Raw genomic sequence first — 15,000 nt, 5'->3', positions numbered from 1 at the left:
GTAGAGGCAGTAGAGACAGCAGAGACAGTAGAGAGTAGAGACAGTAGAGACAGTAAAGACAGTATAGGCAGTAGAGACAGTAGACAGTAGAGACAGTAGAGGCAGTATACCTTAGAGACAACAGAGACAGTAGAGGCAGTAGACAGTAGAGACAGTAAAGACAGTAGAGACAGTAAAGACAGTAGAGACAGTAGAGACAGTAGACAGTAGAGACAACAGAGACAGTAGAGACAGTAGAGGCAGTAGAGACAGTAGAGACAGTAGAGGCAGTAGAGACAGTAGACAGTAGAGACAGTAGAGGCAGTAGACAGTAGATACAGTAGAGACAGCAGAGACAGTAGAGACAGTAGACAGTAGAGACAACAGAGACAGTAGAGACAGTAGAGGCAGTAGAGACAGCAGAGACAGTAGACAGTAGAGACAGTAGACAGTAGAGACAGTAGAGACAGTAGAGACAGTAGAGACAGTAGAGACAGTAGAGGTCGTCACCTGGGTCTGGACCTGTATGAGAGGAGCTGACACGATCATGAGGGCCAGGAACACCACGAAGACCAGGGCAGAGTACTGGGAAGAGAGAGGCGGTGAGGGGTGTGTGTGTGTGTGTGTGTGTGCGTGTGTGTGTGTGTTTCTGCATGCGTGCGTGCGTGTGTGTGTCTCTCACCACCAGCAGTAGGGTCCTGGTCCGTGTCGCCGAGGCGCTGAGTCCCAGGATGGCGATCACCACGGTAACCGGTCCAAAACTCCTAAGGACCAGCAGGCCCTGGGTACTGGAGTACTCATCCAGCTGAGGAATACACACGTACTAGTACTACCTGGAGTACACGTTATACTAGTACTTCCTGAATTACCCATTATACTAGTACTGCCTGTAGTACACATTATACTAGTGTACACATTGCACTAGTTCTATCTGGAGTACACATTATAGTAGTACTACCTGGAGTACACATTATAGTAGTACTACCTGGAGTACACATTATACTAGTACTGACTGTAGTACACATTAAACTAGTACTGTCTGTAGTACACATTATACAAGTACTACCTGGAGTACACATTATATTAGTTGTATTAGTTATTGATTATTATGACCTGTAATAGTGATGTCATGGCTCACCTGTATTAGTGATGTCATGGCTCACCTGTATTAGTGATGCCGTGGCTCACCTGTATTAGTGATGCCGTGGCTCACCTGTATTAGTGATGTCGTGGCTCACCTGTATTAGTGATGTCGTGGCTCACCTGTATTAGTGATGTCGTGGCTCACCTGTATTAGTGATGCCATGGCTCACCTGTATTAGTGATGTCGTGGCTCACCTGTATTAGTGATGCCATGGCTCACCTGTATTAGTGATGTCGTGGCTCACCTGTATTAGTGATGTCGTGGCTCACCTGTATCAAGATGAGGTGTTTGTTGCCGTAGCCCGATGAGAATCCCACAACGATCATCAGAATCCCAAACAGCTGGGGAGCACAGTAGAGATACAGTAGAGACACAGTATAGAAAATGCATTTCCTGCAGAAAATGCAGTGAGTGCAGTAGTGCAAAGTGAGGTTGAAACTATGTTTAAGTAATGTAAAGAAATGTGGAATGGCTTCAATCAAGTGAAAATAGTCTAAATGGAGTAAACAATGTAAACATGCATACATATAATAATCATAATTTCCAATTGATTAATAATTTAATTGCCAGTGTAACAAGAAATAACGTAACCATTTAAGCTTGACATAGTGTTTCTAGGTTAAATATCTATGTTGTTTAGGCTCCGCGACGTCCAAAATGGTTAGCTTTTGTGATAGCCACCTTGGGCTAGAGCGTCATGTAGAACGTCCTCACACTCCACCCTCAACCTAAGTCAATGAGACCAACTGGAAATATACAAAGCATGTATGAAATTAAACTGTTACACTGTCATTCTGAAAATAGTAGAAATATATAGAAATTATTTTTTAATTGAAGATGTGTGTTGATTTGTTAAATGTTTGAACAAAGGTTACCTAATTAGAGAAAAAAAACCTCTACCCTCATGGGGGTCAACCCAGGTAGGATGAACCCATCAGCTAACCAGTCTATCCATCAATCCTCCAGCTTTTCAAGTGATGGTGTAATGTGATGGGTCATGTGATGGGTCATATGATGTGTCATGTGACATGTCGTGTGACCTTACCAGCAGCAGCAGGTTGAAGCTGATCACCAGTCCTCTCATGTAGGTCCTGCAGTTCGCCATCTCGCTACCAGTACAGACCAGCAGAGATCAGTACAGACCAGCCCAGACAAGCAGAGACTAGTACAGACCAGCAGAGACCAGTACAGACCAGTACAGACCAGTACAGACCAGCAGAGATCAGTACAGACCAGTACCGACCAGCAGAGATCAGTACAGACCAGCCCAGTCCACTAGAGACAGTGGAGACCAGCAGAGTCCATCAAAGACCCATCCAGACCAGTGGAAACCAATAGATCAGCAGACAAGTAGAGACCAGTGGACAGTAGAGACCATTAGAGACCAGTGGACAGTAGAGACCATCAGAGACCAGTGGGCAGTAGAAACGGTGTGTCCGAGGTCATGTGCTCCAACAGCAGCAGTGGGTTTAGGGAGGAGAGAGGAGAGTGTTTAGACTGAGAACCACACCAAGTTAGGACAGAGAGAGAGAGGCAGAGACAGAGAGGAGGGGGGAGGGAGAGAGAGAGGGGGGGGAGAGAGAGAGAGAGAGAGAGAGGGGGGGAGATGGAGAGGGAGATAGAGGGAGAGAGGGGGGGAGAGATGGAGAGATAGAGACGGGAAGAGCAAGAGAAGAGGGAGAGAGGGGGAGAGAGAGAAAGACAAAGAGACAGACAGAGAGATATGGAGGGACAGAGGACAGTCGATGGTGTTTGGTAGTAGGTGGGGTTTGGTGGTAGGTGGGGTCTAGCAGTAGGTGGGGATGGAAAAAGGCACTTGGTGAGACGGAGAGAATGTGAGGGTTTGTTGACACGAGATGATGACCAGCGCTGCTTTAAATAACTCTCATTATTCTCTCCCCCTCCCTCCCCCTTATCCCCCCTTCCCCTTCCCTCTGGAGATGCATTCAGTATTTAGAACAGAGGTTAGGACACCAGATCGAGGCCTCGGTTGGAACCCCTGAACCCAGACCCTGGTAGACCAGGAACCTGGCAGACCAAGACACCTGGATCCAGATCCTAGTAGACCCAGAGCCCATGAAGACCCATACCCCATGAAGACTCCTCTATACCACATGATGGACAGTAGTCTGGATGGGGTTTAAACCCTGGTATGGGTACGCTCAAGCTGGGATTTCAACACGCACCCTTTTAGCTGTGTTCCTGAAAGCGAAGGCGTCCCGGACACCCGGGCCTGGCAGCCCTGGACCACTTCAGCTCCACTTGGACTCAGACAGACATCAACGGCTTTCATCAACTTTATTATATTCAGAGAGACACCGTCCAATAGGACCTTTCAAACTGGACAGACAGTGGAGAACCAGTCCAGCTGGACTGGTCACCCCTGAGGTCCACAACACAATCTTGTAAAAACTAAGGAACACCTACCAAGATAAATGAGCACCATGAGGCAGTGAGGCGAGAATCTGACAGTTGGTATAATTTAGATGCATATTGGCTGTAGATTTACCTTCAACGATGAGAGAACTTAAACTAAATGTATTGACAGACTACAGTCCAAGACTGTTTGCACACATGCTGACACAAACACAGAGGGGAATAATAATGAACACTGCCCCCTGATGGAGATAAAACACATAGCGCACACGATGCTAAGCACAGACAGCTTATGGGAACCTAAGGGGGCTTGGTTCTGCGCAGTAGCGTGATAGCACATGGTGCTCAAGCACATAGCATGAGTAATAAACAGGAAAGATACAAGCTAACATACATGAAGCTAACATACATGAGGCTAACAAACATGAAGCTAATAACACGCTGCCCAGTGACCAGTGCGAGAGTTCAATCATGTCACGTGACCAACACGTGGGCTGAGTTCATTGGCTCTGCTTTGGTGAGGGGCGGAGTCTCGGTGGTTTAGGCCGTCGTTGGCCCCTCCTTCTTACCGACCTGGCAGTAGAGAGTCATCGCAAACGCCATGCCAAAGATCTGCACACAATTAGATGAATCAAACAGTGAGTAAGTGAGTGAGCGAGTGTCTGAGAGAGTGAGTGAGTTTCTGTGTAAGTGAGCGAGTGTGTAAGTGTGTGCGTGCGTGGGTGCGCGTCTGAGTGTCTGAGAGAGTGAGTGAGTGAGTGAGTGAGTGAGTACCAGCAGGATGGCGATGGCGAAGGCGATCCCCAACACCACCACCATGTTTTCCTCCAGGACCCGGATGATAATGGTTGAGCAAGGCTGGAACACAGAGAGTTCTACCTGGTACTAGTACTGGACAGAGTACTACCTGGTACTAGTTCTGAACAGAGTACTACCTGGTTCTAGTACTGGACAGAGTAATACCTGGTACTAGTAATGACAGAGTACTACCTGGTTCTAGTACTGGAAACAGTACTATCTGGTACTAGCACTGACAGAGTACTACCTGGTACTATTACTGAACAGAGTATTACCTGGTACTAGTACTAACAGAGTACTACCTAGGCTATGAGACTAAGGTGTAGGCTAGGAGACTAGGGTGTAGGAGACTAGGTTGTAGGCTAGGGGACTAGGAAGTAGGTAACTAGGGTTTAGGGTTGGAGCCTAGGGTGTGGGGGACAAGGGTGTAGGCTAGGCGACTAGGGTGTAGGAGACTAGAGTGTAGGGGATTAGGGTGCAGGGTACTAGGGTGTAGGGGACTAGGCTGTAGGGGACTACTTACGGTTGTGTAGACCATGTGGCCGGCGATGGTCTTGCAGGCCTGGCTGGTGTCGTTACAGTGACATGAGGAGGGGATCGCACTGCCCCAGTCCTCTGGTCCCTTCACCAGACCACAGCACTTCAACTAGAGCCAGGTCACTGGATTATACACTGGATATACTTCATACACAGCATTATACAATGCATTATATACACACTTTATACACGGCATTATACAGTGCATTATATATACTTTATACACTGCATTAAACATATACTATACTTGATTATACACTGTATTGTACAATGCATCATATATACTTTATACACTGCATTCTACACTGCATTATACCCTGTATTATGTATACATTATATACTGGATTTTGTTTCCATAATTCTGCATTTACACTGGATAATGTATCCATTATGTAATGAATTATGTATATATAATACTGCATTATACAATGGATTATGTATCCCTAATACTGCATTCAACACTGGATGTATGTACATTATGCTGCATTATACACTGCATTTATAAACATGATACACTGATTATGCATACATAATACTGCATTCTACACTGGATTTATATACATTTTACTGCATTATACACTGGATTATGTATACACTATGCACTCTATAACTACATCTATAGTATATGTAGTGTATAGTATGCATATAGTGTATAGTATATATATATTCACCTCTGCCTCTAGTTTCTGGACATCCGTCTTGATCGTAGCGGTTTGATCTTGGAGAGGAACGAGGTCGGTGAGACGCTCCTTAGTCCAGTCATTAACCTACACACACACACACACACACACACACACACACACACACACACACACACACACACACACACACACACACACACACACACACACACACACACACACACACACTTGAGCAGTGTGCTGTGATGATTTGGTACTCAGTCGACATCCAGACCGATGACATTACTTCCTGTTTACCTTCTCCTTGTCCACGGCGCCCACGATGCCCGCGGCCAGCAGCAGGATGAAGATGAGGAGCAGACTGATGAAGAACTGGAACACATCAAAATATTAATACCTAATACTAGCAATATTACACTAAATACCATTACCAGTAAACAGCGGTACATGTTACAGTAAGTACTACTACTAGTCTATACAGCACATATATGTGTTGTCTACAGGGTACCAGTCAGTCCTGCTGGTCTACAGAGCAACAGTCGGTCCTGGTGGTCTACAGGGTCCTGGGGGTCTACAGAGCAACAGTCAGTCCTAATGGTCTACAGGGTCATGGTGGTCTACAGGGTCCTGGTGGTCTACAGAGCAACAGTCAGTCCTAATGGTCTACAGGGTCCTGGTGGTCTACAGGGTCCTGGTGGTCTACAGAGCAACAGTCAGTCCTAATGGTCTACAGGGTCATGGTGGTCTACAGGGTCCTGGTGGTCTACAGAGCAACAGTCAGTCCTAATGGTCTACAGGGTCATGGTGGTCTACAGGGTCCTGGTGGTCTACAGGGTCCTGCTGGCGCCCCAGTACCAGCAGCAGCAGGCAGCGGTTCTCCCTGATGGCCCCACAACAGCCCAGGAAGCCCAGCAGCATGATGATGACCCCGATGGCGATCATCAGGTCCACCCCGGGCAGCGCCTCGCCCGTGACCTGGAGCACAGACAGCGTTAGTCTCTACAGCCCGGTCCCTCTAGACCCTCCGGCCCGGTCCCTCTAGACCCTAGGACCTGGTTCCTCAAGACACTCTAAGGTCCGGTCCCTCTAGACCCTCTGGTCTCTACAGCCTGGTCCCTCTAGTCTCAGCCCAGTCCTTCTAGACCCTCTGGTCTCTACAGCCTGGTCCCTCTAGTCTCAGCCCAGTCCCTCTAGACCCTCTGGTCTCTACAGCCTGGTCCCTCTAGTCTCAGCCCAGTCCCTCTAGACCCTCTGGTCTCTACAGCCTGGTCCCTCTAGTCTCAGCCCAGTCCTTCTAGACCCTCTTGTCTCTACAGCCTGGTCCCTCTGGTCTCTACAGCCCAGTCCCTCTAGACCTTCTGGTCTCTACAGCCCGGTCCCTCTAGTCTCAGCCCAGTCCTTCCAGACTCTCTGTTCGCTACAGTCTGGTCCTTCTGGACCCTCTGGTCTCTACAGCCCGGTCCCTCTAGACCCTCCGGCCCGGTCCCTCTAGACCCTAGGACCTGGTTCCTCAAGACACTCTAGGGTCCGGTCCCTCTAGACCCTCTGGTCTCTACAGCCTGGTCCCTCTAGACCCTCTGGTCTCTACAGCCTGGTCCCTCTAGTCTCAGCCCAGTCCTTCTAGACCCTCTGGTCTCTACAGCCCGGTCCCTCTAGGCCTTCTGGTCTCTCTAAACCCTCTGCTCTCTCTACAGCCCTGTCCCTCTAGACCCTCTGGTCTCTCTAAACCCCCTGGTCTCTCTAAAACCCTCTGGCTTCTCTAAAACCCTCTGGACTCTCTCAACCCTCTGGTCTCTAAACCCTCTGGTCTCTAAACCCTCTGGTCTCTAAACCCTCTGGTCTCTAAACCCTCTGGTCTCTAAACCCTCTGGTTTTCAGGGGCCACTGAGAGGCTAAACCAACATGACAGCATGTTGTTGGTTCGTTAATCTTGTTAATCTTGTAGAGATGAGAGTAAGTGGGTTAGTGCCAGCAGGATGAGATCATGATGAAGAGTTGTTGATGGGGTGATGAGGTGATGGTGAGGTGATGATGAGGTGGTGGTCTCAGAGGCGGAGCCTCTGGAGTCTGACAGGACAGGATGTCACTCACCACGTTTCCATCCTTGTTGACCTTCAGGTAGATGGAGACTCCCAGGATGATGCAGCCGCTCACCTGTGGATACAGGGACAGATTGTCTCTCATTCTGCCGTCAACCGTCTCTACTTCAACTGTCTCTCCTCCTGCCTTCAACTTTCTCTCCATCAATAGTCTCTCCTACTGCCTTCAACTGTCTCTCCATTAACCATCTCTCCTATCTTCAACTTTGTCTCCTTCTGCCTTCAACTGTCTCTCGTTCTCCCTTCAACAGTCTCTCCATTAACCATCTCTCCTTCTATCTTCAACGTCTCTACTTCTGCCTTCAACTGTCTCTACTCCTGCCTTAAACCGTCTCTACTTCTGCCTTCAACTGTCTCTCCTTCAACCATCTCTCCTTCTGCCTTCAACTGTCTCTCCTTCTGCCTTTAACTGTCTCTCCTTCTGCCTTTAACTGTCTCTACTTCTGCCTTCAACTGCCTACCTCTGCCTTCAACTGTCTCTCCTTATGCCTTCAACTGTCCCAGACAAAGCCATCATGAACCCGTATGGGAGTCATGTTTCCATGGTAGATAATATTGTTGATATAAACACCTCAAAGGCCACGATTGGTTTCCGATGCTTTTTGACTGGGCTGGTTCCTCTCTGGGCTGGAGTTTCCTGCTAATTTCTAGCTCAGCATAAATACATCAGTTCAAACTGCGGTGCACATGCAAACCTCACAGCACCTGGTCAACTAACTAACCTAATCCCCTGCTAAACCCTTCATTCAACCACAGGTAAACCTTTCAAAACACGAAGAGTTAAAGGCTGCACACGACAGTGTGTAGAGACATTAGTCTCCACGGCCCCTGGTGATACCGTCTGAGTATCAACTAGACTCCTGCTGCCACGCCTTACACACACACCCACACACACACACACAATCTGGTTCGGCTTTCCTGATCTTCCAGTTCCATAGCCCTTCATTATACACTGCTGCCACCAGCCTTAGGGATCAAAAAAAAGGAATTTAACTGCCTCACATTCACCCATTCATACACACATTCACAGACCGACGTTGGTGTTAGTCATACAAGGAAACAAACAGCCCGTGGGGAGCAGTAAGTGTTAGGTTTCTTGCTCAGGGACATCTCAACACCGGGGTTTGAACTAGCAACCCTCCAGATGCCAGTGAACTCGCACCTCCTGAGCCACTTCCTCCCTCTTCTTGTGTCTGGTTTGCCCCCCCCAGCGCCTCGAGGATACGACGGTACCACATCACAGAAGGTATTGGGATGTTACAGAACAACACGAGCAGAGAAACATTAAAGATCCAGTGCCTGCTGGATCAGTTGGAGTTCAACACCAAGACATTTAAGAAAATGAGTTTCACCAGGACCACACACACAGTCACACCCAGTCAGAGCTCAACAAGACCACACACACGGCCCAGACAGAGCTCCACACGTCCACACAAACCGCCAAGACAGAGCTCCACACCCAGACAGAGCTCCACACACCGCCCAGACAGAGCTCCACACACCGCCCAGACAGAGCTCCACACACACCGCCCAGACAGAGCTCCACACATAAATATTTATTCAGTGTTGAAGGTGTAACTGTACAGCCCTTCTCCACCTTTATTCAGCATTGAAGGTGTTACTGCCCAGAGTGTGTTGGAGTGTGGCCCATGATGGTCCGGGGTCGAACCACAGTGTGGTCCGGGGGTCAAACCCCAGTGTGGTCCGGGGGTCAAACCACAGTGTGGTCCGGGGGTCAAACCACAGTGTGGTCCATCTCCAGTTTGTTCCCGTCAATACTAAGAATGTTTTGAAGGACGCGTGTGGCTGAAGTCCTGCTGTGGTCCTGCAGCAGAGTGGCCCTGATTTCATTAGCTTCGACTCAAAAGGCTCTCACTGTAACCAAACACGGCCACCACCAGTACCCTCCATACCATCACCCTCCAAACCATCACCCTCCAAAGCATTACCCCTTCAAAGCATTACCCACCAAACCATTAGCACTCCAACACACAGGCTCGCGCACTAACACAACCCCCGGTGGTGCAACTGGACTAGGGACGGGAGGCTACCCAGCGGCTCTTGTATTTGTATTGTCATTAGTCACAACTGTGCAACACACCTTCAAGTCTGGAATGTTGCCAAACATGGATGGCGGAACAAGCTCCATTGCTCCCTAGCTCCCTACGCCTTCGCTCCCTACGCCCTAGCTCCCTCGGGTCTGCAGATTCCCCATCTCCGACCACAGCCACCTCCAGGACCTCTCATCCACTCTGCTGTTTGTGTGTCCCATGTTGAGCTCAGAATGCACCTTCAGAAGCCCTCTGTATGTCCATGATGTTAGTGTTTCAAGCATCTAATGATGTAGGAATAAAGGAGTGGGCTCTGTTTAACCCCCCCCCCCCCCCCCCCCCCCCCTCTCCTAGCAGGTGGTCACGCCCAGGAATGTAGAAACCACACCCAGAACACACACACACACACACACACACACACACACACACACACACACACACACACACACACACACGCACACAAAGTGGTGTTTAACATGACATGAAGCCACAGTCCAATACACAGAGCATTGTTCTAGCATTATGCTAGCATATAGCGGTAGCATGCTGTACTACTCTTGACCAAGTCACTAAATTCCACTTTCTTGGTCCCAGACAGTAACAATATGACCATCTCCAACCTTGACTCTGTAGACATATTCTGTTTATTTCCCATCCTACTAGCGATCCTGTACTTTCCCTCCCTCACCAAACCATCAGATCCTCACCATGAGGCGCTGAGATACAGAACCACACGGCAGGCTTGAAACACCAGGGTCTGTCCACCCTCAGAGATCTGCTCACCCAGAACAGGAAGTTGAAGAAGAAGAGCAGGTACTTGATGGTCTTATTTACAGCCATGGCCGCGGTCCAGCTGGTTCAGCTCTCTGGTTCAGGTTCTAGTCCTGGTTCTGATCCTTGTTCTTCTCCTGGTTCTGCTCTCTGAATGAGGACGGGTGTGAAACCACTTGAGAACACAGTGACAGGAATGACAACCAAACTGGTTGTAGCAGCAGCAGCAGCAGCAGCACAATCGCAGTCGGGTCAGTGTACAGCAGTACCTGTGTAGTAATGTGTGTAGTTAAGTAGGCCAAGTATGTGTTGCTCACAAATAACTTTGTAGATATTAACCAATTCGGAGCCTTAAACTTCAAACCATCTATTTTAAACAACACTATGAAAAAATAATTATAGGATATGAAATTGCTAATCCAATTAGCAAAATAAAACAAACACGACAAACATGTACTTAGCAATACTCTAAATATGTCTTTCAAATATTTCTCCAAAGCATTTGAAAACATACAAAGCCAACGTCTTAAGTTGAGTAGATTTTAAATGAGAGTATTTCCTAATAACTCACCTCTCTTCCGTCTCCTCTCCGACTGAGCTGAGGAGTCGGGGGGCAGCAAGGTGTGCCGGGGGGCGGCACTTCGACCGGCTCGACCAGTTAGATCACTGGTGTGTGATATCACGCTTACTGACAGCAGCTGGACAAGTAGACTGCGGTAGACACACCTGACAATCAAGGCGCCTAACCTCCCAGCGGCCACTAGGGGGCGATGTCTGTCCGTTCACCACGGCTCCTAATGACCCTGAACACATCCTGACACAAAAAAATATAAGTAAAACATATATATGAATAGATATCAAATATATATACTATATATATACAATATATTGTCCCGGCAGAAAGTATAGGACCACAGTACTATTTTAAAAAATCAACCATTTTAACAAATAGAATCATAAAACTACTAGTATTGTAGTTTAAATGGTGCTAAGATATCTGTAAACATTATTGACGAGGTTGTGTATGCTACATTCTGAAACTATGCATTAGTGTGTTCAAGCTGATTTATGATCAAACTAGTGAAGAATGTGATTCTTAAACCTAAATGAACTCACCAAGGTTTATTTTATCACAAAGATCTTGGAGTTTGATTAGTGATGTTATATATTTAGATTAATGAGAGAGAGAGAGAGAGAGAGAGAGAGAGAGAGAGAGAGAGAGAGAGAGAGAGAGAGATTACATTCAGATTCCAATTCTAATTTGGCTCAAACTTCTTCAATCAATTATTGAACCCATCCTGCTCTATGGAAGTGAAGTGTGGGGCCCACAAACAAACAAACTTTTTGACCAATGACAATAACATCCAATTGAAACTGCAAACACTGAATTTGGTAAAAAGTATTCTGCAGGTACACAGGACAACCACTAACAACGCCTGCAGAGCTGATTAGGCCAGTATCCCCTGCTATTAAAAATCCAAAAACGATAAATCGGCTACATCTAAAACAAAGTGACCCCCACTCCTTCCAGCACAAAGCCCTGCAAAGCCAAGAGATGAACAGAACTCCCCTCACTCAGCTGGTCCTGAGGCTCTGTCCACAGACAGGTTCCCCCTCTGCTCTGCCTCAGGACCAGTCGGAGAACATATCAATTAGACTCAACCAAATTATAACACATCAGAAACAAACCTACCTCACCCATAGGAATACTAATACACACACACAGAGCAAAATGCAGTGTTATCTGGCCCTAAATAGACTGATGATGAAGAGTGATGTTAACAAAGAACTGACTGAGCGCTCACAGCCTGGCCATAGAAACAGGCCGCCATAAGAAATCATGGCTACCAAAGAGGAGCGGCTGTGCCAGCAGTGTGAAGAAGCTGCTGTGGAGACCAAGCAGCACTTCCTCCTCCACTGCCCCAAATTCAAAAATGTCTGCAAAATATATTTTAGCAAATTCGGCCTAAAGCACCCACATTTTATAAACTCCCATGTAGACCAACTAAATATATTAATGGGAGAGAGAATAGAGAGCTCCGTCCTCGCAGGACAGTTTATTTCAGCTGGCCACAACATGAGAGGATGACATTTTAAACCAGGCCTCACTGTTTTATTTTGTTTTATTTTAATGATTATTCATAACCTATAATGTGTTTTATGTAGCTTCTCTTTACATTCATTTAATTTTATTATATAATATAATAATTAATATATTAATAGAAATATAATAATATTTATATTATTTCTATATGTACATATCTTCATCTCTATGTTATGTAATATTGTTATAGGTTGTTATATGCACATATTGTTCTGAGGTTCTCTTTTGTTATCATACATAATATTTGTAACACTGTAATGCTTTGGCAACACTGTTTGGTTTACCACAATAGTCATGCCAATAAAGCTTTTTTGTATTGAATTGAGAGAGAGAGAGTGAGAGAGAGAGAGAGAGAGAGAGAGAGAGAGAGAGAGAGAGAGAGAGGTGGCTGCTAGTTTGATACCTGTGATTCTGTTCATACATGTTTACCTCATATTATATTAATGTCACACACACACACATGCAAACATGCACTCACACACTCAGACACACTCACACACACAAACGCGTGTGTGTACCATTCAGATTACTTGGTAATCGGTGAGCATCAGGGAGAGTGAGTAAAAAATGAGAGCGAAAGGGCGAGAGAGAGAGCGAGCGAGCGAGCGAGAGAGAGAGAGAGAGAGAGAGAGAGAGAGGGACAGAGAGGGGGAGAGAGAGAGAGAGAGAGAGAGAGAGAGAGCAAGAGAGAGAGAGGGACAGAGAGAGGGGGAGAGAGAGGGGGAGAGAGAGAGACATAGAGCCAGCCACTGGTTGCATTGAGAACAAATCAGACTTCTTGGACGATCCATCTATCCATCCATCTTCTATCTATCTATCTATCTATCTATCTATCTATCTATCTATCTATCTATCTATCTATCTATCTATCTATCTATCTATCTATCTATCTATCTATCTATCTATCTATCTATCTATCTGTGTCTATCTTTCTGTTTGCCTGTCTGTCTGTCTGTCTGTCTGTCTGTCTGTCTTTCTGTCTGTCCGTCTGTCTGTCTGTCTGTGTTTGTGTCTGTCTCTCTGTCTCTCTGTGTGTCTACATTTCCCTCTCCCCCTCTTTCTGTCTCTCTGTCTGTCTCCGTCTCTCCCCGTCTGTCCTCCTCCCTGTCTCTCTCTCAGTCCACCCCTCTCTCTCTGTGGAGAGACTATGACCGTGACCTACTCCAGTAGGGTTGCTAATGCTACGTTCTTTGGTTTCCATCGCCTGCTGCTGCGGTGGAGGGGCAGCATCTACAAGCTGCTCTACCGAGAGTTCTTCATCTTCGCCCTGCTCTACATCATCCTCAGCCTGGTCTACAGGTAGCCTAGCCTCCCTGTTAGCCTGCCTGTTAGCCTAGCCTCCCTTTTAGCCCATCCTCAATGTCAGCCTCTCTAGTAGAGCCTAGCCATATGTTAGCCTAGCCTTCTTGTTAGCATGTTACAGGTAGCCTAGCATGTCTATTAGCCTGCTATAGGTACTCGAGCATCTCTGTTAGCATACAAATTTACCCTGCCCTTCCTATTAGCCTAGCCTCCCTTTTAGCATGCTACATGTAGCTTAGCCTCTCTGTTAGCATGCTTCAGGTAACCTAACCCCTGTGTTAGCATGCTAAAGGTAGCCTAGCATCTCTGTTAGAATGCTTCAGGTAGTCTAGCCTCTCTGATAGCATGCTCAAGATGCCCTAGCCTGTCTGGTAGAATGCCGCTGATATCCAACCATCTATGTTAGCATTGTACACGTACCCTGGCCTCTCTGTTAGCATGCTAAAGGTGAATAGTGCTAGTGTCCTGCTTACTGGGCTAGTAATAGGCCTATGTTATATATTAGCACTGTGGTAGTCTTGGTAATGTGGACGTTTGTATTGTCTCCTGGTACAGCCCTATATCAGTACGAGAGATATCTGTGTGTACCCCCAGGTTCGTCTTGTCTGTCGACCAGAAGAGGTTCTTTGAGAAGCTCAGCCTTTACTGCGACAGATACGCTGAGCAGATACCAGTCACTTTCATCCTGGGTATGTCTGAGTGTCTGCCCTTCTGTCTGAGTGTCTGTCTGTCCATCTGTCTCTCTGTCTGCCTCACTCATTAAAGGGAGAGGGGGGAGAGGATGGAGAGGAGGAGGAGGAGGAGTAGGGGGGGGAGAGGGCAGAGAGGACATTGGGGTGTGTTGTAAACCTTCTGGGACCAGGGGATGAAGTCATCACAACTTCCTGCTGCAAATGAACAGGAAATGAGCGAGAAAGGGAGACAGAGAGAGGAAGGGATGGAGGGATCTCATTAGCTGTGCATTAGTAGCTGATATCACAGCCTCATTAGTAGAAGTTTGTGTATAATGTGTGTTTGCGTGTTTCTGTGTATGGGTGGGTGCGCCTGGGGGGGATAGTGTTCCACTTCCAGCTGAAAAGTTCTCGGGTCGAACCCTAATGTTCACAGTCTGCTCCTTAATGATCTGTCTCTGGACTGTCTACCCCCTACCTGCAGGTTTCTATGTGACTCTGGTGGTGAATCGCTGGTGGAACCAGTT

The 15,000-nt window shown here is 47.1% G+C and overlaps 3 protein-coding genes across 5 annotated transcripts in view; 1 reads left to right on the top strand and 2 right to left on the bottom strand.

The window, feature by feature from the left end:
• LOC307074458 (uncharacterized protein) overlaps nt 1–2,690 on the bottom strand; it is a 5,298-nt gene extending 2,608 nt beyond the window's left edge. The window contains exons 1-4 of one of the 2 annotated variants that reach the window (XM_079734620.1): nt 2,169–2,690; nt 1,393–1,464; nt 662–784; nt 490–564 (exon numbers count right to left, since the gene is read on the bottom strand). In XM_079734620.1, coding sequence (XP_079590746.1) covers nt 490–564; nt 662–784; nt 1,393–1,464; nt 2,169–2,228 — 330 coding nt within the window. In that variant the 5' untranslated portion in view covers nt 2,229–2,690. Of the gene's footprint in view, nt 1–489; nt 565–661; nt 785–1,392; nt 1,899–2,168 lie in introns of those variants that run through there. The other variant, XM_079734619.1, reaches the window with a different exon arrangement.
• Nucleotides 2,691–3,407: 717 nt separating this feature from the next.
• On the bottom strand, nt 3,408–11,065 carry LOC307074422 (tetraspanin-8-like). Of its 2 annotated transcripts, none has more exons than XM_079734583.1 (9): nt 10,968–11,065; nt 10,409–10,665; nt 7,567–7,629; nt 6,331–6,450; nt 5,773–5,847; nt 5,506–5,601; nt 4,821–4,943; nt 4,274–4,357; nt 3,408–4,111 (listed from the first exon to the last, which is right to left on the bottom strand). In XM_079734583.1, exons 2-9 carry the CDS (start codon nt 10,463–10,465, stop codon nt 4,040–4,042), a joined length of 690 nt encoding a protein of 229 aa, XP_079590709.1. In that variant the 5' UTR covers nt 10,466–10,665; nt 10,968–11,065; the 3' UTR covers nt 3,408–4,039. The 2 variants fall into 2 exon arrangements, with proteins under 2 accessions (XP_079590709.1, XP_079590710.1); XM_079734584.1 differs by having other exon boundaries at nt 10,409–10,546; nt 10,968–11,054.
• Nucleotides 11,066–13,647: 2,582 nt separating this feature from the next.
• Nucleotides 13,648–15,000, top strand: part of LOC307075142 (bestrophin-3-like) — a gene marked incomplete at both ends in the record, with an annotated part of 7,066 nt that continues 5,713 nt past the window's right edge. Inside the window, 3 exons of the mRNA XM_079735646.1 lie at nt 13,648–13,799; nt 14,397–14,491; nt 14,958–15,000. The exon at nt 14,958–15,000 is cut by the window's right edge and continues 45 nt beyond it. Of these exons, the coding sequence (XP_079591772.1) occupies nt 13,648–13,799; nt 14,397–14,491; nt 14,958–15,000 (290 nt within the window). The remainder of the gene's footprint in view (nt 13,800–14,396; nt 14,492–14,957) is intronic.

Source organism: Pollachius pollachius (assembly GCF_949987615.1).
Source record: "Pollachius pollachius genome assembly, chromosome: 4".
In the NCBI taxonomy this organism is placed as follows: Eukaryota; Metazoa; Chordata; class Actinopteri; order Gadiformes; family Gadidae; genus Pollachius; species Pollachius pollachius.
Note: the sequence above shows the minus strand (reverse complement) of the source record. Positions and strands in the feature narration are given on the sequence as shown.